The sequence below is a fragment of the Rana temporaria genome, chromosome 5 (genome assembly GCF_905171775.1).
Source record: "Rana temporaria chromosome 5, aRanTem1.1, whole genome shotgun sequence".
Classification (NCBI taxonomy): Eukaryota; Metazoa; Chordata; class Amphibia; order Anura; family Ranidae; genus Rana; species Rana temporaria.
Genome location: NC_053493.1, coordinates 335884651 through 335909202, shown reverse-complemented (window position 1 = coordinate 335909202; position 24552 = coordinate 335884651). Strand labels below are relative to the sequence as shown.

General features: G+C 41.1%; 1 protein-coding gene across 2 annotated transcripts in view; it reads right to left on the bottom strand.

Moving 5' to 3' along the window:
- The window catches only part of SULF1 (sulfatase 1), a 204450-nt gene that overhangs the window by 58333 nt on the left and 121565 nt on the right, over positions 1-24552 (bottom strand). For both annotated transcript variants that reach the window (XM_040354377.1, XM_040354376.1), the window contains exons 7-11: positions 19005-19155; positions 16147-16322; positions 13689-13817; positions 9353-9409; positions 6429-6558 (exon numbers count right to left, since the gene is read on the bottom strand). In XM_040354377.1, the coding sequence (XP_040210311.1) occupies positions 6429-6558; positions 9353-9409; positions 13689-13817; positions 16147-16322; positions 19005-19155 (643 nt within the window). The remainder of the gene's footprint in view (positions 1-6428; positions 6559-9352; positions 9410-13688; positions 13818-16146; positions 16323-19004; positions 19156-24552) is intronic.

Sequence of the window (24552 nt, the reverse complement as noted above, 5' to 3'; positions counted from 1 at the left end):
CACACTTGCCAGTCCCTTTCATACAACACCATCCGTCTCTACCTGGCTGGCGTCCAGCACTTTCTGGCCTTACACGATCCGGCGAAGCCTTCGCTGTTTACGTCCCACGCAGTCAAAGCTGCCCTACGCGCAGTCCGGAAGCAACAACCAGTTGTCAACGCCAAACGCCTGCCCATTACCAGCACCATATTTAGAGACCTGTCCGCCATCCTCGCCACATCCCCGTTCGGCCTCCTGCCTAGCTTGGTCATACAAGCGGCCATCTACCTAGCGTATTATGGTTTCCTCCGACCCAGCGAGTTTGCCTTCAACAGCCCTGCCGGCCAAGTCCTGCGCAGACGACACTTGGTCCGCCATCAAGACCGCTTCACGCTTCACCTCACTACCACCAAAACACAGCAATCAGGCCCCGGCTTAGACATCGCCATTTACAAGACAGGTAACGCCTGGTGCCCAGTATCCGTGTTGGACCGCCTACTCTTACTTTTGCCAGCCCAATCAGACTCCGCTCCTCTACTCCCTTTTCCGGACAAACCTCTGAACACCAGCCAGTTCATTAAACACGTGAGGATCCTCCTTCGGACTCTGCACCTCAATCCTACCCAGTATTCGGGCCACTCCTTTCGTATCGGAGCAGCCTCAACCGCCTCGCGACACGGGGTCCCCGACCATATCATTAAGAAGCTAGGCAGGTGGAAGTCTGCCTGCTTCGCTAGGTACATTCCTGACCCTCAGGCGGAGATGGCACAAGCCTTCGCCATACTTGCTCACTAATGTTCTGACTCAATAAAACTATAACCCTACCTGAATGTTTTGCCCCCTTATTCTGGCGTACCGTCCATTAGGGCCAGCGCACACTTCAGGTCCATTGTATGTTGTGAGTCCTAGTCAGTCTGTGTCCATGTCCGTGTCGGCCGTAGGGCTCCGACCATAAGTAATAAGGCCGAGCAGCGGCCTGTGTTTATGGGAGGAGCCCGGGGAGCCTATATAATCTCCTCGCCTCCCTCCGGGCTCCGTCGGCTTCCTGTCTCAGCACGAGACTTCCGGCGCACTTCGCCCACCCCCCCATCCCATTTCACAGGAATTCCCAGGTTCATTCCTCTCCACAACATCTATCATTTAACAGGGTATGCCCCCTTATTCTGGCGTACCGTCCATTAGGGCCAGCGCACACTTCAGGTCCATTGTATGTTGTGAGTCCTAGTCAGTCTGTGTCCATGTCCGTGTCGGCCGTAGGGCTCCGACCATAAAGACCTGTAGTGCAAAGTGGATTTGCCTTTCGTAAATAACCCCCATTGTAACTGAGGATTTAGCATAGACTTATGCTATTGCACGTATAGAGATACCAACACCAATGTCACATTTGTTGTGCAGTGACCTGATCCTTCCATGGCAACATTGCCAGGTACAGACTTATTCTTTACATGGCCACATGTGATTGTGGCTATAAATGCAACGCAAATCATTGATGTGTCCAGATCTATTTTTGGTGTGTTCTAGGCCCTGCATGGAAAAAAATAAAGATAAATCTATATGTGGCGAGTACATAACATTGTTTCCTCCTAAAATGAGAATAAACACTGTGCAAAAACGTATGGAAAAAAATCTTCCAAAATTGTAAATTTGGAATGGGAGATCTGAGCATGTGTTAATAAAACCTAACTTGCTTGTAACAATATAATACATTAATAAAATTAAAATAATGTAGATCGCTAAATACGCAAAACAATTTAAACATCAATAAATCCACTTGTCACTTTATTAATCTCAGGCCCCGTACACACGGTCGAGGAACTCGACGTGCCAAACACATCGAGTTCCTCGGCGTGTTCAGTCCTGGAGCCGCCGAGGACCTCGGCGGGCCGAGTTCTCCCATAGAACAACGAGGAAATAGAGAACATGTTCTCTATTTCCTCGCCGAGGTCCTCGCCGGCTTCCTCGGCCGAAAGTGTACACACGGCCGGGTTTCTCGGCGGAATTCAGCTCCCGACCGAGTTTCTGGCTGAATTCTGCCGAGAAACTCGGTCGTGTGTACGGGGCCTAATTCTACACTAATAAGTCCAACACAGAGCAATTCTCAGTTCTGAGGCAACATTCGCTAGTGTCATTTACCAAATCAGTAAAAGACAGAAAGCAGTGTTCCTATAAATAACCGCTTCAGCAATGAAGGAGATTCTTAGCATATTGTAATAAGATAGAGGATTAAGCCTCCATAATCCACTTCATTGTTTTAGCATTGCTGTCCTCAGCAGTTCAAGTAGTGAGAAGAAAATGTATGCTCTACAGAGGTAATCCCAAAAAGGATGATTAGCAGTTGAGATTCTACTAACTAGTCCCTACTTTTGCTGGAAAAAAATCTTGCCAACAATCATAAAACTATAGCAAGTTAGAGGCCACCACTGGAGAGGAAGGAAAGGCGCACAAAAGGAGAAATGCTGAAGCAGATGAGAGAAGTGATTCTTATGAAGCGTAGCTGGCAATATCTAGAGTCTGCGGATTGGAAGGATCTAAGCATGCATAACAAATAACAACAAACTACCAATGTATAAAATACATGCATCTTCCAGGGTGCATCTAGTAAATCCCCACTTATGGAGGTTAAACACAAATAAACCATTCACTTTACAAGGGATGTTGCACTGTGCAAGGGAATTTTCCCCAGAGCTTAGTGAAGGAGGTGAAGCTCTGCTAACTTCCATCATCCAATTATGTGCAAGAAAAAATGCAGCTTTTTATTAAATTTCCCTTGCATGTGATTGGGTATTCTTTTAAAAGTGATACTCCACCACTATCCCAAGCTCTGGGGAAAAAGTACCTGGCATTTTGCAACTTCCCTTGAAATTGAACAGTCAATTTGTCTTTGTAAATTAACCCCACTGCGTCCAATGCCAACAAATATAAAATGAGAGGGCCTACCTGATCAGATATAGCTTATACAGGGAGTGCAGAATTATTAGGCAAATGAGTATTTTGACCACATCATCCTCTTTATGCATGTTGTCTTACTCCAAGCTGTATAGGCTCGAAAGCCTACTACCAATTAAGCATATTAGGTGATGTGCATCTCTGTAATGAGAAGGGGTGTGGTCTAATGACATCAACACCCTATATCAGGTGTGCATAATTATTAGGCAACTTCCTTTCCTTTGGCAAAATTGGTCAAAAGAAGGACTTGACAGGCTCAGAAAAGTCAAAAATAGTGAGATATCTTGCAGAGGGATGCAGCACTCTTAAAATTGCAAAGCTTCTGAAGCGTGATCATCGAAAAATCAAGCGTTTCATTCAAAATAGTCAACAGGGTCGCAAGAAGCGTGTGGAAAAACCAAGGCACAAAATAACTGCCCATGAACTGAGAAAAGTCAAGCGTGCAGCTGCCAAGATGCCACTTGCCACCAGTTTGGCCATATTTCAGAGCTGCAACATCACTGGAGTGCCCAAAAGCACAAGGTGTGCAATACTCAGAGACATGGCCAAGGTAAGAAAGGCTGAAAGACGACCACCACTGAACAAGACACACAAGCTGAAACGTCAAGACTGGTCCAAGAAATATCTCAAGAATGATTTTTCAAAGGTTTTATGGACTGATGAAATGAGAGTGAGTCTTGATGGGCCAGATGGATGGGTCCGTGGCTGGATTGGTAAAGGGCAGAGAGCTCCAGTCCGACTCAGACGCCAGCAAGGTGGAGGTGGAGTACTGGTTTGGGCTGGTATCATCAAAGATGAGCTTGTGGGGCCGGGTTGAGGATGGAGTCAAGCTCAACTCCCAGTCCTACTGCCAGTTTCTGGAAGACACCTTCTTCAAGCAGTGGTACAGGAAGAAGTCTGCATCCTTCAAGAAAAACATGATTTTCATGCAGGACAATGCTCCATCACACGCGTCCAAGTACTCCACAGCGTGGCTGGCAAGAAAGGGTATAAAAGAAGAAAAACGAATGACATGGCCTCCTTGTTCACCTGATCTGAACCCCATTGAGAACCTGTGGTCCATCAAATGTGAGATTTACAAGGAGGGAAAACAGTACACCTCTCTGAACAGTGTCTGGGAGGCTGTGGTTGCTGCTGCACGCAATGTTGATGGTGAACAGATCAAAACACTGACAGAATCCATGGATGTCAGGCTTTTGAGTGTCCTTGCAAAGAAAGGTGGCTATATTGGTCACTGATTTGTTTTTGTTTTGTTTTTGAATGTCAGAAATGTATATTTGTGAATGTTGAGATGTTATATTGGTTTCACTGGTAAAAATAAATAATTGAAATGGGTATATATTTTTTTTTTGTTAAGTTGCCTAATAATTATGCACAGTAATAGTCACATCCACACAGAGATATCCCCCTAAAATAGCTAAAACTAAAAACAAACTAAAAACTACTTCCAAAAATATTCAGCTTTGATATTAATGAGTTTTTTGGGTTCATTGAGAACATGGTTGTTGTTCAATAATAAAATTAATCCTCAAAAATACAACTTGCCTAATAATTCTGCACTCCCTGTAATGTTTAATTGTTATGTCTTGAAGGTTTTATTCCATTCCTGGAAGTGCAGTTTTAGGATTGGAGATATACAATTACGTGAATACAGTTTTTAAAAATCAATAGCTCAAATATCTGTAGCAGATAACTTGTCATAAAACTACCTCATACATCAAACCTGAACTCCAAAAGGACACCAAATAACCATACAAATTCAGCTCTATACAGAAACATTTCTCGTTGCTAAAAGAAATGCCTTATATGTATAGACTTTGAAAACACATCAGATCTCAATGGAGAAAAATATCATGCTGGATATCTACACTGATATGGACTGGGTAATGTGTTAGGAACGAAAGGATGCCATATTGTTTGATGGAAATTTAGAATATTTACCTACAGAGGGCTGAAGTCAAAGACACCCTGAAAATCAAAGCAGCAGGCTAGTCCATTTTGAAATTTCATTGCAGCAACTCAAAATGGTACTCAGTAGTTTGTATGACCCCCCCCCCCACGTGCTTGTATGCATGGTGTCCTAGGGTATTTCCTCCCAGATCTGGACCAGTGCATCATGGATCTCCTGAAGACTCAGATGCAACCTGGCTGCGTCGGATAGACCGAAACATAATGTCCCAGCAGTGTACTATTTAATTTAGGTCAGGCGAGCGTGGGGGTTGGTCAATGGTATCAATTCCTTCATTCTCCAGGAACTGGCTGCATACTCTCACCACATGGGGCTGGGCATTGTTGTGCACCAGGAGGAACCCAGGAACAATTGCACCAGTGTAGGGTCTGATAATGTGTCCAAGGGTTTCATTCCAATACCTAATGGCAGTCAGGATGCCATTGTCTAGCCTGTAGAGGTCTGTGTGTCCCTCCATGGATATGCCTCCCCAAACCATCCCCAGGCCATCATTGACCCACCACCAAATTGGTGATGCTGAACAATGTTACAGGCCACATAATGCTCTCCACGGCTTCTCCAGAACCTTTCACGTCTGTCACATGTGCTCAGGGTAAACCTGCTCTCATCTGTAAAAAGCACAGGGCACCAGTGGCAGACCTGCCAATTCTGGTGTTTAATGGAAAATGCCAATCGAGCTCCATGGTGCCGGGCAGTGAGCACAGAGCCCACTAGAGGATTTCGGGCTCATAGGCCCCCCAATAAAGTCTGTTTCTGATTGTTTGGTCAGAGATATTCATACCAGTGTATTGATGTGCCATCCTGGAGGAGTTGGACTGTCTATGCAACCTCTATAGGGTCCAGAAATCGCTATACATACTTTTTTTTAAGCTGATCCGATCCGGTCTCCAGAAGGGAAGCTCTGCAGAGGACACAGCCGGCTGTGAACTGACTGGGGAGTGACATCACCCATAGACTTACTATGGGGCTTCCGTAGTTGGACCTGTCCTCTGCACAGTGAAGCCGTGGCTGACAGCTCAGCGTGGGATCGGGTCAGATTGACTTCAGAAAGGGTATGTATATATATATTTTCTTTACAGGGCTAGATAGGTTAGAGTTAAATTGTGGATGTCTGTAGATGCAGGGATTTTAGTGTTAGGGTGGACTTCTACTTTAAGTATTTAGATTTTTTAGATGACTCAGTAAAGAATCTATACATATGTCCTACAATACAGTAATACAGCTTTTTATACAAGGTTAACATTCATACGCGAGAAGTATCTGTACACATACAGTATGTAATTCATCCCTGCAAACATTCAGCTACATCCTACACAGGGCAAGCATAAAAAATAAACACCTGCAAAGTTAATTCAGTTTCCAGTGAGTGGCCCTCATGGGAATCAGCTAACACGTGGTTAGAGTAGCTTCCGCAAATACTGCATAGTTGCTCTTGATACCTAGCAAGGTATTTTGTTTGATGTTTAATTCTGATGAAAATAACAGAAGCACCATGCTTTACAAAAAAAAAAAAGAGCACAGATATTTTCCTTACCTGTCCTGGCTGCTCACAAGCTGTCTGGTATCTGGCTTGCTGGCAAAGCTCCTTTACTCGCTCATACTTTGGCAAATGGTTAGACTGTGGTGCACTTTTGTTTGGCTCCTCTTTTTTTCTGATGAATTTTCTGGCAAGAGAGAGGTTTAGGTGTTTAGGACAAATAGCGTTATTGAATAAAGGGTGCAAGCATGAAGGTACTAACTATTAAGATCTAAGTGCAGCCAAAATAAAAAAAACACAGACGTCAGCACAAGGGACATAACTTACAGACAGTAGGACATGTCCCTTGTGCTGAGCCCCTGTAGAAGCTCACAGTGGTATGGATGGAGGGGGCATAGACAGAGGAGGATTTCACCTAAAAGAAGAGACATCATGACAAGGGACACACCCTATTGACTTGTAAGTTATGTCCCTTGTGCTCATCTTTTGGTGTGGAAAAACTTGAGCGGCCCGAAGAGCTTTAATCTCAACCCTATTGAACACTTTTGGGACGAATTTCAATGGAGATTGCAAACCAGGTCTTGTCCAACATCAGTACCTAATGTCACACATGTTCTTTTTGTTAAATGGATGAAAATTCCCACAGACATACACCAAATCCAGTGGAAAGCTTTCCTAGAAAAGTAGGGGTTGTTATAGCTGCAAAAGGGAGGGGACAACTTCGTGATGCTTATGGTTTTGGAATGAGATGTCCAACATAGGTGTTCACAAACTCTTGGCATATAGTGCATAGCAAATATCAGTAATTCTTTCATAGCTCCACTGCAACTAATAAGCAACCCTAGCCTAAACAGCATTATGTATGAACATTCAGTGCCACCATAAAGATAGTACAGTGCCTTAAAAAAAGTATTTATACCCCTTGAAATTTTCCAAATTTTGTGATGTTACATCCAAAAATGTAAATGTAGTTTATTGGGATTTTATGTGATAGACCAACACAAAGTGGCACATAATTGTGAAGTGGAAGGAAAATGATAAATTGTTTTCATTTCTTTTTACAAATAAATATGTGAAAAGTGTGGGGTGCATTTGTATTCAGCCGCCCTGAGTCAATACTTTGTAGAACCACCGTTTGCTGAAATTACAGCTGCAAGTCTTTTTGGGGATGTCTCTACCAGCTTTGCACATCTAGAGAGAGACATTTTTGCCCATTCTTTGCAAAATAGCTCAAGCTCTGTCAGATTGGATGGAAAGCTTCTGTGAAGAGCAATTTTCAAGTCTTGCCACAGATTCTCAATTGGATTTAGGTCTGGACTTTAACTGGGCCACTCTTAATATACTTTGATAGAAAACCATTCCATTGTAGCTATTGCTGTATGTTTAGTGTTGTTGTCCTGCTGGAAGGTGAACCTCCTCCCCAGTCTCAAGTTTTTTTGCAGACTCTAACAGGTTTGTCTTCTAAGACTGCCCTGTATTTGGCTCCATCCATCTTCCCATCAAATCTGACCAGTGTCCCCGTCTCTGCTAAAAAAAAGCATCCCTACAACATGATGCTGCCACCATCATGTTTCACGGTGGGGATGGTGTGTTCAGGATGATGTGCAGTATTTGTTTTTCGCCACAAATAGTATTTTGCTTTAAGGCCAAAAAGTTAAATTTTGGTCTCATCTGACCAGAGCACCTTCTTCCACATGTTTGCTGTGTCCCCCACAAGGCTTCTCAGAAAATGCAAACAGGACTTACTATGGCTTTCTTTCAACAATGGCTTCCTTCTTGCCACTCTTCCATAAAGGCCAGATTTGTGGAGAAAATGACTAATAGTTATACTGATATTAAATTACACACAGGTGGACTCTATTTACTAATTAGGTGACTTCTGAAGGCAATTGGTTCCACTAGATTTTAGTTAGGGATATAAGAGTAAAGGAGGCTGAATAAAAATGCACGCCACACTTTTTAAATATTTATTCATAAACCATTTTGAAAGCCATTTATCATTTTCCTTCCACTTCACAATTATTTGCCACTTTTTTTTTTATCTATCACATAAAATCCTAATAAAATACATTTACGTTCTTTGGTTGTAACATGACAAACTGTAAGTTCTAACCACTGCTATTAAGCTCACCTCTTTATCATGGCTGTTTAATTCCATAGGGAAACTTCCCCTGAGTTTAGCCATGAAATATCACAGATCACTTAACCAGAAGATATGTGGAGTAGAATCACTGCACCAGCCATTAGCAAATTATCTTCCCTGTCACAGGGAATCTTCTTCTGGCACCTCACTCTCCAGTGTGCTTAGCCTAATTATAATTTGAACCTTTTAATTTTTCATCGTAGAAAGTGCACTTGGGGTTTGGCTCAGATCCCTGCATCAGTGTTGTGAAAGTTTGGTGCTCACAAACCAAACATTAATGACAATTCATAGTTATTTATGAAAATAATAAGATCCCAGTGCTGCCTAACCTATATACTATGCCAGTAACTTTTATTTCACCTTGGGTTACAAATCCATCCCTATCGTCACCTGACAACCCCAATTCAACTGGACTCTTTATTTAAAGTGCATTATAAAGACCACACAGTAGTTGTTAAACCATACTGCTTCACGTTCATGCACACAAAAAAATCAATACATAATTAATATAAGTTGTAAAAGTCCATTGTATACCTCTAATTGCACTGATCATCCTAATCAGCTATGGCCTTACAACATATCGCTAGGTCTTATTTTGTACAGTACATTTTAATAAACTAGAAATAGAACCTTCTATTCCAGCCTGGTAGTTTTCTACTGGTTTTTGCTTCGGGGCTCTCTGGCATAAAGACAGAAAAATATTCCGCTTGAGAAGTACAGTAACCTCCTCTTCAATCTTGTGCCAGATGTAATTTTAAATCATGACACATGTTTATATTGTCGAGACATGTAAAATGAAGTTCAGTCATTGTATGAAATAATAAACGTAGCCTGTTACCCTCTTTCCACCAAGAATGTATCTCTCCAGATCTTGTTTTTTTTATTGGTCCGTAATCTGGAATAAAAGGAAGGAGAATGAGTCTGAGTGAGAACCAGCTGTGTAAAAGTGGACTTCATGTTAAAACAAAAGAGTCAAAAGTTTGCATTGCCCTTAGCAACGGGAAGTTTGCAACTTTTTTTTTTGTTAGCCAGTCTTACAAAGTGACAGACGAAGCCTGCTTTATTACAAACTCAATCATTTTCTTTGCTCCAGTTTTATGGATGATGACTGATTACTAAAATCCTGGTAGCTTCAGCTTGTTCTTTTTATTTGGGATCATTTCAGTGTGTTTTTTGTTCCCTTAGTAAATGTCAGTTCACTGAAAGTTGAAATAAGAGTTGGTAAACTTAAAACATCTGTATGTGAGCTGCATAAATGACTCTATAATTTAAGCTTTATCTGTGCTATAAACCAGCCATTCTGGATGTATATATGATTCCAGGGGTGTAATAGAATGGCTTGTATGTCTCTGCCCAATGCCTAAACCCTCTTAATCTAGCCAAACAGAAATATGGGAACTGCCATTGCAGACATGTTTTACAGTGGTGCATACCCATCATCCTAAAGTCTTTCTTTCTTTCACTACTTGGTGGGGGTAGTGATCTAAAACAAGCATATACATATCTGGTGCCCCAACAACTCTTATTTGCATACTTGCTCTGGATCAATGACTCACTAATTAGTGATGCAAGAATAGATATTACAGTCCAAGCTTGGAGCCTCACTATGCAATTGGGCAGATGAGAATCGTTGGGTGCCATATGAGTTTATCATTGTTTTCATTCAGCAATGGCAGCTTCCATTTTGCTTTTCTAAAACCCTGTACACACGATCAGTTTGTCAGCTGAAAACCGACCGATGGACTGTTTTTATCAGACAAACCGATCGTGTGTGGGCCCCATCGTTTTTTTTCCATCGGTGAAAAAAAATAGAACATGTTTTAAATTTTTCCTATGGATAAAAATCTGATTGTCTGTGTGGAACATCGGACAAAAATCCACGCATTCTCAGAATCAAGTCGACGCATGCTTAGAAGCATTGAACATAATTTTTTTCGGCTTCTCGTAGTGTTTTGTACATCACCGCGTTTTGGCACGGTCGGATTTTCGACTGATGGTGTGTAGGCAAGACTGATCAAAGTCAGCTTTATCGGATATCCGACGAAAAAATCCATCAGATTCCATCAGATATCCGATCGTGTGTACAGGGCTTAACAGTTTTCTTTTAAACTCCTTTTTTCTGGACTGGTGATATATTCTGAAATATCGATAAAATCAAAGAAACAATCGTTCAATGCTTTACTACAGGGGTAAGCAACCTCGGCACTCCAGCTGTGGTGAAACTACAAATCCCATCATGCCTCTGCCTCTAGGAGTCATGCCTGTGATTGTCAGGGTCTTGCAATGTCTCATGGGACTTGTAGTTTCACCACAGCTGGAGGGCTGAGGTTGCCTACCCCTGCTTTACTACAAAAAGATTTTAGTTGCCAGCTGTCTATTTTATCATTACCTTAAACTGATATAATGGTTTTAGTAAATGCTATAAGTTTAAACTATCAAATGTGTTTTCTTTCTTGAGAGTATACTGGTAAGAACTCTGTAGTTGTGTTTCTAGGTCTTCATAGCTGTCATACCATTACAAGGGATGACTCTGTCTTACAATAAATATATAGACAGAAACTATGACAAGGAGATTTCACTAGTGTCACCCAAACATTTCAGAAACCACTAAAGCCCCTTTCACACTCGGGCAACTTGTCCTGCGACTTGGGACTGCAAAGTCGCATGACAAGTTGTACCCCATGATTTCCAATGAGTACCATTCATATCTGTGTTACTTCAAGTCCCACTGACTTTAAAGTAGTCCCTGTAATACTTTGGTCTGACTTTGATGCGAGTTGAGGTCCATAGACCTCAAGTTTACACAGGTATTCCCCGAAATTATGGCAAAATCACATCAAAATTGCGGCCACAAAATTGGGGTAAAATTGCTGCAAAATTGCGCGACCTTTAAGTCAGTGTGAAAGGAGCCTAACTGACACTGTCCATAAGAATCCATAAACAAAGGAAAAGGGTGCCTATCCGTGCGCTGTTTTCAGGGTTTTTGATGGTGTCAGTTCTATCATTTATATAAATTGGTAAATATGATTTAAAAAAAACAAAAAACCTTATTAACTTTATTAACATTTTATGCCCCCAGCATTTTAAAAGAGCATATATGTATGCAACCATAGCCAACATGCTAACAATGTTATAAGGCCAAAATCCGGTCATTTTCTAAGAAATTATCCTGCCGATACTCTTTCACAAACAATTATGTAGGGTATGTACAGTATATCCAAATATACATACCCCACTTTTTTTTGTTAGAGTAGGAAAGGATTGGGACCTCTGTTTTTATTGCTGCCTATGTCCTTGTTAGGTAGATTTACCCTCTGTATCAGTTCTGGTGACCACTGACAGACTGTGATAAGAAATCCAGCTTTTAACAGGTGTCCTCAGAATAAGAGGTCTTCCGACACCTTAAGACAACTGAAGAATATTGTTTACTTTGTAGAGCTCCCTCTATTATTGCCTTATGCAGTGAACAGATAAACCAGAGCTTTATTCAGCCACTGTATGCTCCAGGATGACTACTCCTCTCTGCAGAGATCAGCATCAACAGGTTTCAATCAGTGTAAAAACGTCATAGGCTCCACCTTTACGCGTTATGTCCAACAGGATTTCCTCAGCAGGACTTCCTTCTGAGTTCTATTGGATGTAATGCATAAAGGTAGAGCCTATGACGTGTGATCTCTGCAGAGAGGAGTAGTCATCTCGGAACATATACTGGTTGTATATAGCTCTGGTTTACCTGTTCGCTGGTTGCTTTATGAGGTTTTTAACACGCTGCTTGTTTTACCTTCTTGTAACGTAGTTACATAGTAGGTGAGGTCTATGAAGTCCAACCCATGTTTGTGATTTTTTTTCAGTATTACATTGTATATCCCTGTATGTTGTGGTCGTTCAGGTGCTTATCTGATAGTTTCTTGAAACTATCAATGCTCCCCTCTGAGACCACCGCCTATGGAAGGTTATTCCACATCCTTGCTGCTCTTACAGTAAAGAACCCTCTACGCAGTTTAAAGTTAAACCACTTTTCTTAACATTTTAATGAGTGTAAGTTTGAGTGCAGATTGAGCTGTAAGTGGTTGTAATGAATACTATCAGTGAGCACTATTATATGGTTTCTGCTCTCTCCCATGAAGTGCTTACCACTGGCGGTGTTGTAAGATCAACCCTTTACTACCATTTTTGTTACTACATCTGAACCACGCTGTTGAAGTTGTTAACACTTAATATGTAAAGCAATATTAGAGCTCCTATATCTTAAGGGGTCCATGCTTAAAGGGGAGTTCCAGCCTTTTAGTGTTTATTAAAAGTCTGCAGCTACAAAAAGTGTAGCTGCTGACTTTTAATAAACAGACACTTACCTGCTCCACGGTCCAGCGACGCGGCCGCCCAGAGCTCTGCTCCTCTCCCCCATCTGACAGCTTTCGGCTTCACGGCCGGGCACTCACTGTGTATGCACGAGTCGCGCTGCACTCTATGAATAGACAGGCGACCTCCTGGGACCTGTCAAGTGTCCCTGAAGATAGCCTAAAGGGAGGGGCCACCTAGGGTGAGAAGAGAAGTTGCTAAGGCGGTCCCTGGGCAGAAGGAGGAAATAGGACAGGAAGTCCCACTCCTACCGAAGCCCCCACTTCCTCCCCCAAAAAAATGACATGCCAAATGTGACATGTAAGGGGGTGAGGAGTGCTTAAAGCGGAAGTTCCACTTTTGGGTGGAACTCCGCTTTAAGAAAAGCAGTTTGATTGCACAAGGTGGAGTCGGGGGAGCAACCGTTTTTAGCACAGCAAGAGTGTTTTTAGAAAGATCACGTGTTTCTGACACAGAAAGTTTAATAAGAAGATCACTGTGTGAGGATCGTGATTGTATTTATACATGATCTAAAAATTTTGCCTTAGCCCTGGTTCACCAGTGTGACTTTGAAATTGTGCTACTTCAGTGTGACTTAAAAACTGCAGATCAGTGCGATTTTCACCTCCAATTTCATTGCGGCTTGCGACTTAATTTAACAGAAGTCTATGCAAGTCGCAACAAAATCCCCAAAAAGTAGTGCAAGAACCTTTTTGTTTTTTATTTTACCAAAACACCAATGACCATTTCCTTTTTTGCTTTAGGGAGTTAAACTTTCTCTTCTATTTTCAGATACAGTGAATACAAACAATATGTAAAAGCAAAGACTGGCATACCTGTTCCCTGGTCTCTCAATATCCATCAGAGGGAGAACAGACTTCCCATCCATGTCAGGTGGAGTATCCAAACCAGCAATATCCAGTATAGTTGGAGCAATATCCAAGTTCAGCACAATCTGAGGCACACTGCAAAACATAACCGTACAGAGTTACAGATCAATTGTAACAGAAAGTTATCAATATTAATTTTGAATATTATGAGATTAATCACATACATTGCTATTAGTTAATTCCTGAATGATAACACAAGGTAGATTTTCCTTATCGTTTACTCCAGATATATTTACAAAAGGTAACTCTGCATTATGAAAAAGAAGAGTAATGCCACGTAGACCCAGTCGGAATTTTCGACAGGAAATGTTCGATGTGAGCTTGTTGTCGGAAAATCCGACCGTGTGTATGCTCCATCGGACATTTGCTGTCGGAATTTCCGACAACAAATGTTTGAGAGCTGGTTTCTTAATTTTTCCGACATAGTCGGAAATTCCGATCGTCTGTATACAATTCCGAAGCACAAAAATCCTACGCATGCTCAAAATCAAATCGGCGCATGCTCGGAATCATTGAACTTAATTTTTCTTGGCTCGTCGTAGAGTTGTACATCACGCGTTCTTGACGTTCGGAATTTCCGACAACATTTGTGTGACCGTGTGTATGCAACATAAGTATGAGCCAATATTCCGTTGGAAAAAAATCCACGGTTTTGTTGTCGGAATGTCCGATCGTGTGTACGCGGCATTAGTGTGAAAGTTTCTAAATCAATGATACTACAAGTATCATATACATCATACTAAAATTATACCTATCTCCTCTGCCTTTTCCACAGGGACTCCACTCTTAAGGTGGTGTCGCAGTGGGAGCGGGACGTTGGAACTTTTGAGGAGGAGCAGTGAGAGGAGGCCATGCAGGCAGTCCCCCTGTGTTCCATGAATGTGGCCCAGCGTGTGTCACAGCTATATATTCTTTTGCGGGCTCATTACACGCCAGCAAGGTTGGCTCGTATGGGGGTAGGGTCAGATGCAGAATGTACTAGGTGCAGCCAGGATCATGGAGCATGGAGATTTGATTCATCTCCTTTGGAGGTGCCCAAAGCTCCACCTGTACTGGTCACAAGTCCTGGATACCCTTCATAGGGTCTTTCAGACAAAAATTCCTGTCGACCCTAAGTATTGTTTGCTGGGCATATTAGATGCACTCCCACTGGAGGACGCCCACAGGCAGGCGGTGGCAAGGGCTCTCTTTCAAGCTAGGAAAGTAATCCTGAGGCACTGGAAATCCACGGAACCCCCCACATTGCAGGAGTGGCTTGCCCAAATGGGTGACACTATCCGTTTAGAAAAACTGATCTATCAACATAGGGGTAAAAGAGGTAAATTTGATAAACTGTGGGCCCCATGGCTAGGTGTTCCCAAACTGGCCCCATTGGATCTGGTCAATGATCGATTGTTTTCCTAGAGTATATATGGTTGCTCTAATTTCTTCATCTGGATGGGGGGGCTGAATGTTCCATTTATCTGCAGTAAAGAGTGGGTTGCCATTGTTCTTGTCGATTATGTGTAATACGTTACTGCTGTATGTGTCGGTACTGACTGTTCTTTTGTATTTGTTTTGCTCTGAACCATGTGTGTACAAATACCTTTTGTGCTCAATAAATACGTTTTGCTTGATAAAAAAAAAAAATTATACCCATCTCAAAATTGCAGTTTTGAATTTCTTTTCTATCACCCTAATTGGTTCTAGGAGACCCAGTGGTTCTAAAAGACCAAGAAGCTGATAAGAATAGCATGAACACTATTTTGCAATTTAGGGAAATTCATGTAGATAGAACTAACAGATGATCATCATTAATGTTGCACATACTGAATTAATACAGCAGTCTATAGATGTTGCACATAACAGTACATCAATCCCCAACTATGTATAAAGTTTATATAACAGTGGAAGACATTCTGGTCATTCATCCCTATTTAGGATTATTTGCATTGAATACATCAGACACAAACATGTCTATATATGTACAGATGATACCCCCACACACACAAAGTTTGATTCCTAGCCAACTGGAAAAGCAAGCAATATAATGTATGTCCTAGTCACTGAGAATGTAGTTGCAACCAAAAGTCATTACTCTGGAGACCATTGTTGGTCATTTAACCACATTTGTATGATATGGTGTTCCCATCCATCCATGTGTTGATAAAGATAACCAGACAACAACTGCCGCAATAACACAGAACAAAGTAGATTCAGTAAACTCCCAGACAGTTTTGTTTATAGTATTTGCTGCTGGTAACATGGCCTCAGAAAATTAAGAAGAGTAATGATATTCTTAGTCCAAACAAAGCAGTTAGTGGCTGATGAAGGCCAGGACAGCTAGTCCAAGTGAGGATAAAATCATGTTGCAATTTGGAAACTTAACAGATATAACAGTTGTAAACTAAACCAGAGAACATACACTGATCCTTGCTCCACGTTTGGCCCACGCACAAAGAAAGGGACTCGGATATCAAAGTCATAAGGCATAGACTTCCCTTTGACCAGCCCAAACTGTCCTACATGGTAGCCATGGTCTGCTGTGTAAATGATGTACGTGTTGTCCAATTCTCCTGTTTCCACCAGCATGTTGTACAGCTACCGGTATGAAAGATAGAAAATAGAATCAATAAACATATTATAATAAAACAGCAGTTTTATTGTTTTACATCTAAACAGAAAGCATGATAAAATTAAAATATTAAGGTCAATGGAGCTTTCATCTTAAATCTGCTAAATACTGTAATTTTGAGGTGCATCAAAAGAAAAGATGTGCAAAGTCTTATTGTTTGTTTTATTTAAAAAGCAGACACATCCTGAGTAGAAAAGTTTGTCCCCCTGCCAGCACATGAAGGGAATCGGCCCTCGTGGAAGCAGTGGTTTCTCTGCAGAGGTCTGACAGCCTTCCTTGCTGGATTAGAGCTAGAGTTCTCTAATAAACATATGGTGAGCTTTGCTGACTGCAGAGCGATAAGTTCTGAGGGTACTGTGTAAACCTGACATTGCCCAAAGAAATTATTGGGCCCTTGTTGTAAGGAGTTAGTATGTCACATAGCACATGAAATACCATTGTAAGCGAAAGCACTTCACTACTATACATCCAGGAAAGAGACTAATTATGGACTGGTTATATATTCTTCAAGTCAGTAAAAATCTAACTAAGGGTAAACCTACTCCCTCCCCCATTTTAAAATTATTTTATCTACCCCATCAAAAGAAAAGATGCTTATACTTACCTATTCTAAAGCTGCTCTGGTCACAGCCGTCTTTATGAGCGGGCACCCTGGGCTGCGCCCCATGTTCACCTAAGGCCCTATCCAGGGGCCAGGGCCGGCGCGCCGGTTCCTGCAGGAGTGTGTGCACCAGAGGTGGAGAGGGAATGTATGCTGCTGGGGATCGCGTAGGGGCTTGGGGAGGGAACTATCACAGTAGTACACTGACAGATCCCTCCCCCGGCTCCCCTAGCTGCAGAGCTGTTCGGTGGCTCAGGGCTTTGATTGATGCTGAGGAGCTGGCCCGCCTCCTTCATCGTCACTGGTTGGGACTCATGAGGTAGTGTGGCCAGCCAAGGGGTGACCCCGCCTGTCACTGGGGGAGCGGAGCGGCCGGCCTCAGGGATGATCGCACGGTCCTTCTGGGCAAATCAATTTGGAGGTAAAAAAAGGGCTCTAAAAATGCTGTCTTCTTTTTCATTCAGCCACTGGACTTAGAGAAATTGGGTTTGAAACTAACTGCTCTGCTCAAATTCCTTACACTAAGGACAGTGCTACAGGAGAAACCAGATACCACCTTGAGCTTTGACAGCTTTATTACTTCTATCTTTAGACTTTTACATAGAAGTAAAAAAGTTCTGTTAGCTGACAAAGATCAAGATGGTATCTGTTTTTTTTCCTGTAGAACTGTCCTTATTGTAAGTTTTTAAACCAATTTCTACCAGACATCAGCCCTCTGTCGCCCAGTCCCCCTGCCGTCGCCCAATCCCCCTGCTGTTGGCAAGTGACACGCTGAATCTGGTGGCAGGGGACGGGTGTCAAGTAACATGCTGAATCTGGGGGCAGGGTATGGGTGGCAAGTGACACGCTGAATCTTGGGGCAGGGGACGGTTGGCAAGTGACATACTGAATCTGGTGGCAGAGGACAGGTGGCAAGTGACACGCTGAATCTGGTGGCAGGGGACGGGTAGCAAGTAACACACTGTAAAGTAGAAATATTGCACTTTCATTCTTGAGAACAGGTGCGTAAATTGGGGCAAGCTTGTAGGGGCCCCATAGCATTACTTTGCCCAGGGGTCCATGATGCTATTAAGATAGCCCTGGCTCCGGTCAAGTCACATGATATATCCAGTGGCGGCTTTAGTAAAGAGGAGAGGTGGCCAACGACGGCTGCAAATGCCTGTGCAGTGATGTCAGCCATAGGATTACTATGGGGCATCCGTTGTCGGCTCTCCCCCCACTACACATATCATGTGACCGGATCGGAGCTGCTTTAGAATAGGCAAGCATAAGCATATTTTCTTTCACAGGGTACATAGAATAATTTTATACCGCGTACACACGATCAGAATTTCCGACAACAAAACTGTGGATTTTTTTCTGACGGAATTTTGTCTCAAACTTGTGTTGCATACACATGGTCACACAAATGTTGTCGAAAATGCAATGATTCTGAGAATGTGTAGGATTTTATGTGCGTCGGAATTACATACAGACAAACGGAATTTACGAAAATAACTTTTGCCGTCGGGAAATTTGAGAACAAGCTCTCAAATTTTTCCTGTTGGAAATTTCAACAGAAAATGTCTGATTGGGCCTACACACAGTCAGAAGTTCCGACCAAAAACTCACATCGAACATTTTTTGTCGGAAATTCCGATCGCGTGTATGCGGCATTAGAATTGGGGTTGGAGTAGGTTTAGCCTTAGTTAGATTTTGACTCAACTTCTACTTTAAACTTCCTGAGGGTCATGGCATGATTTCAGGATATTTCTTGGATGTACAGTAACCCCACTTGTGTTAGACAATGGTGATGAACACCCAGTGAGTTTGCAGTGATTTTTTTGCATATCAGCTACTGTGTGAATAAAGGGTACAACATTTTCTTTGTCCCAAACGAAGCAGAGAGGGAAAACCTTCTGCATATTAAATTTGTACAGTATTATTGATATTTTTACTCACAATAAAGGGCAAGACTTTTTCAGTTAAAACATTTGAAGGACCATGCATTTAGTGGAATCATTATCATTGGGGAAAATAAAAGATAAACATAAAATAAAAAATATACCTTTTCCATTGAATCATCCACAGACATAAGTGTCTGCAACCTCTTCCTGTGAAGTACATTTGTAAACTCCATATGTATAGGTAACATGGCCCCCGTGTACTGCATGATCCAATGCTTGTCCATGTTTGGTGCATGATTGTAGCTGGGAGTTCTGATCCAAGAAAGCAATATACACACAAATGTTAATACAGCTATGCATACAGCAAATCTATAAATTACCTTTATAAACCTAATTAAATTTATAAATACCAACAAAATAAACGCACTTGACCATTTTTTTGTAAGCCTGTTAAGCCAATCCAAGGTTTTACTGTAATAAAATGCCATAAATCTATCCCCTATTTTGTAGACGCTATAACTTTTGCACACACCAATTAATATATGCTTTTTGCAATTTTTTATTACCAAGAAAATGTAGAAGAATACGTATCGACCTAAACTGAGGAAAAAATTGGGGCTATTTATTATAGCAAAAAGTACAAAATATTGTGTTTTTTTTTCAAAATTGTCGCTCTTTTTTTGTTTATAGCGCAAAAAAATAAAAGCCGCAGAGATGATCAAAAACCACCAAAAGAAATCTCTATTTGTTTGAAAAAAAGATCTCAACTTTGTTTGGGTACAGCGTTGTACGACCACGCAATTGTCAGTTAAATCCATGCAGTGCCATATCGCAAAAAATGGCCCGGTCATTGAGCAGCCAAATCTTCCGGGGCTGAAGTGATTAAGCTGCAATACATTACGTTTTTATATGTAGGTTTAATACTGCTTTAATTTCTAGTTTTATAATATGAATGCAACATCTGTAGGATGGCACCAACAGTTTTTGTGTAGCAATGATTTCTACATGAAATGCAGCAAGGCAGGTGAGCTCTGGACGTTATATAACCATGTTCATTAGATCAATGTTCATTCATTAAGTTGATGAAGGGGATAGAATAGGCCTGCCACCAACACGAATATGAAAGCCAAAAATAAAATATACATAAAAAAATTAAGTCTGATGAAGATAATTTTTCTTGGAAGGTTTTGAGAGTCGAATATATCCACTTTACTTGAAACAGTTTTAGCAAGCTTTATAAATTGGGCATCCAATAGCAAAAACCAGAAAATGAGGCAAAGGTATATCTTCCAATTGCTACTGGTAAACAGCCCAGTCTAAGACAGGAATTTCACTTACTTTTTTAACCCTTCCCTACGAGACATAGCACATTGTACGCAATCCCATTTTTGCAGTCATAATTTTTTTTAAAAATGACTTGTGAAACCTATGTGTGCTTTTTCACAGACACAATATCTTTCTACTGGCCTTTCAAAATAACAAATTAAATAATTTAAACGCTGGAAGAAATGTTTAGTGCAATATAACAGTTATGGTAGTTAAACAGTAAATTTTTTTAGAAAGGATTTTTAAATCAAACCTAAAAGAGGAAAAGAGGGATTGGTTCCAAAAGAGGGACATTACATCTAAATGAGGGACAGCTGGGAGATATGCATACATAAGTAGTTAGGTGCAGAGTAATGCCCTGTACACACGATCGGTCCATCCGATGAGAACGGTCTGATGGATTTTTCCATCAGTTAACCGATGAAGCTTACTGATGGTCAGTCGTGCCTACACACCATCGATTAAAAAAACGATCGTGTCAGAACGTGGTCACGTAAACCACGTACGACGGCACTATAAAGGGGAAGTTCAAATCCAATGGCGCCACCCTTGGGGCTGCTTTAGCTGATTTTGTGTTAGTAAAAGACGTTTCACACTTTTCTGTGTGTTACAGCGTGATGAATGTGCTATCTCCATAACGAACACTAGTTTTACCAGAACGAGCGCTCCCGTCCCCTAATTTAGTCTGAGCATGCATGGATTTTTAACCGAGGGACGTGCCTACAAATGATCGTTTTTTTGCTATCGGTTAGGTATCTATTGGTTAATTTTGAAACAAGTTTCACATTTTTTAACCAATGGGTAAATAACCAATGGGGCCTACACATGACCGGTTTGGTCTGATGAAAACGGTCCATCAGACCGTTCTCATCGGATTGACCGATCGTGTGTACGCGGCATAATTGTTACTTCTTAATGCTCAAATTTGCTTTAAATGAACTATTTCTGGATTATTAGTAATATCAAATGAAATTGAGAGGAACCTGCAGAACAAACGAGAACTTAGGCTTGTCTGCGTTTTACCAATCTAGTGGGAACATCTCTTGGAAGGCAGTGCAGGTTACACCCCTGTAAAGTATCCCAAGTATATTATCACTTGGACAAATGTTCTTGGAAAAGCTCCTCACTTTTTTCTTTCCTGTTATTTTGAGCCAACGACATTTGAAATGTTTTTATTTTATAAAAAAAAAATACAGGAATGGGACTGAGAACATTTTTTCCAGCTCACATGGAAGGGCGGATAATATAATTAAAAGTAAAAAACAAATAACACTGAATGACTCATTCAGTTAAATGATTTTCAATAAGCAAAAAAGTATTTAAGAATGATTCAACATACTTTGTTTAGAAATGTTATTAATGACTTAATGAGCTGAATGTTACCAAGTAAGCCTAAAGGCACTGATTTAGGCAAGCTAAATAGTACAATAAGAAATATACATCCTTCGTCAAAAGTAAATAAAGGTGAATTACATTTTACCGTAAAGAGAAAAATACTAGTAAACTTTGAACAGACACCAAGTTTAGCAATCTGCAAGTGATTGAAAGGCTAGCCATACAAGGCTCCTATCATTTGCATGAGAAAATCTGATACATGACAGTTCTTCAGGCCATACCAAAACACCAAATAAACCACTACCTTCCGCTTCCTAACAACCAGTGCAATTAAGTTTCAACCTGGTGGGCTTTTCCCCTTTTCACACCAAGTAGTAGAGCAAGCTTGGACTTTGTTGACCACTTTCGATCACCATACAGTGGGAAAAATAATTATTCGATCCCCTGCAGATTTTGTAAGTCTGCTCACTTACAAAGAAATGGTCTATAATGTTTATCATTTTAAATGATAGAGACAGAATATCAACAAAAAATCCAAGAAAAAACACGATACAAATTTTACAAATTGAGTTGCATTTCAGTGAGTAAAATAAGTATTTGATCCCCAAGCAAAACATGACTACTTGGTGTAGAAACCCTTGTTGGTAAGCACAGAGGTAAGACGTTTCTTGTAGTTAGTGACCAGGTTTGCACACATCTCAGGAGGGATTTTGGTCCACTCTTTTTTTCCAGATCTTCTCTAAATTGATTGAATTAACTTATTTTTATGAAAGGTCAGTATATGAATTATCATCGTTTGAGTTCACTAGGAATGAGTGGTAGGTCATGACATTACCAACTATAAATATTACCTAACCGCTTGCCGACTGCCTCACATACATATAAGTCGGCAGAATGGCACTGGCAGGCAAAGCAACATACAGGTATATTGGTTTGAATCTGCCACCTAGTAGCGCGCACGCCATGCTCTCTGTGACCGTGCCCATGGGACCCGCAGACTTGATGTCCGCCGGTGTCCCGCGATCATGTCTCAGAGAGGCAGAACGGGGGGATGCCTTTGTAAACAAGGCATTTCCCTGTTCTGCCTAGTGAAAGAGATCAACTGCTCCCTGTGATCAGAAGCACTGATCAGTGTCGTGTCACTCGTAGCCCAGCCCCCACCCAGTTAGAAGCGCTCCCTAGGACACACTTAACCCCTTCCTCGCCCCCTACTGGTTAACCCATTCACTGCCAGTGTCATTTACACAGTAATCAGTGCATTTTTATAGCACTGATTACTGTATAAATGACAATGGTCCCAAAATAGCATCAAAAGTGCTCGATGTGTCCGCCGCAATATCGCAGTCACAATAAAAATTGCTGATCGCTGCTATTACTAGTAAAAACATGATAATAATAGAAATGCCATAAAACTATCCCCTATTTTGTAGACACTATAACTTTTGCGCAAACCAATAAATATATACGCTTATTGCAATTTTTTTTACCAAAAATATGTAGAAGAACACATATCAGCCTAAACTGGAAAAAAAAATATAGCAAAAAGTAAAAAATATATTTATTTTTTTCAAAATGTCGCTTTTTTTAGTTTATAGCACAAAAAATAAAAACCACAGATGTGATCAAATACCACCAAAAGTAAACTCTATTTGTGGGAAAAACAGGACGTCAATTTTGTTTGGGTACCACGTTGCACGACTGCGCAATTGTCAGTTAAATCGACGCAGTGCTGAATCGCAAAAAATGGCCTGGTCATTCAGCAGCCAATTCTTCCGGGGCTGAAGTGGTTAAACATTGTGTATAAGATAGAGAAGTTGATTTTCAATACTGTGGTTTTATGTTTTAAGTTGTTTTTAGCATATCTAATTAAATCATCACATCCCAGCCATTAACATGTACTATAAGTGTTTAGGATAATAGAAGTTACGGGTTAGAACTCCTGTCAGGTTTGTCCTAGTGACAGAGACGTGAAAAAGAATCCAACATTTTAGCCTGTCGCTGGAACAGGAATAGTGAAATCTTCCAGTGGTACCACTTTTAGGGGGGCAACTTTCCATTGTGTCTACAGTACAGAACGTAAAAAAGGCCATTCCTAATGGTACAGAGATGGTAAGCAATCCCCATTCCATTAAAAATGTAAAAAAAAAAGGTTTTGGTTTAAATACCCGTTTAAGTGTAAAGTAGCAAGTAAGCACCATAATCCTTATATTAAAAACTGCTCGGCATATCAAACTAGTCAAAACTGGGGTAAAACTTTAACGCCTGAACTATGGGGAATAAAAAGATTTACCCTTGCAGTTGGTTCCCCTCCATACTGCAAAAGTTAACGGCTCATTTTACCACAGGGATGATGCATAAGGTTAACATTGTCGACATGGACCATCATTTCCATAGGGATAGAGGGAAGCATCATAGAACCAGAAATCATTAAAACCTTTTGCATTGTTTATGCTGGAAATGGGACTTTTACACATTTTTCTGGCGTCCCTTGCGTTAGAATTTATTGATTTTTGGTTATATGAAGCCAACCTCTATCTCAATGGATCCCCTGTGGGGGTGGTCCACATTGACAACGTTCTTTAGCGGATGTGTATTCATATTGCTTCTAAGTATTTTGTTCAACCACATGGGTAACATATCTCATTCACATGTTCTCCAGAAGAGGACAACAAATGTTTGAAATGCATTGAGCTTGCATGTGATATGTTCTATTTGATCTACAGTATATCAACCCATTGAAATGGATGGATATGGTTTTATGTGGTTTTTATTCTCTGTACAATAAAATATTGATTTTTAAATACTTAAATATATGTATTTGTGCGGTACCAGAAGTATCCAGTATGCTCTTAAAAGTCTTAGATACACAATTCTTGGTTCTGTCATTGGACAGGAGGATACCAACGGCCCACCCACAACCCAATCAGAGGAAGACTGCTGGCTGCCAAAGGAGTGAGGAATAGGTATATCATCTTATTCATCAGGCCCAAAGTAAAAGATTAGTTAATCCTTGCAGCAGAGAGGGGGCAACTGCAAGGGTAACCCCCT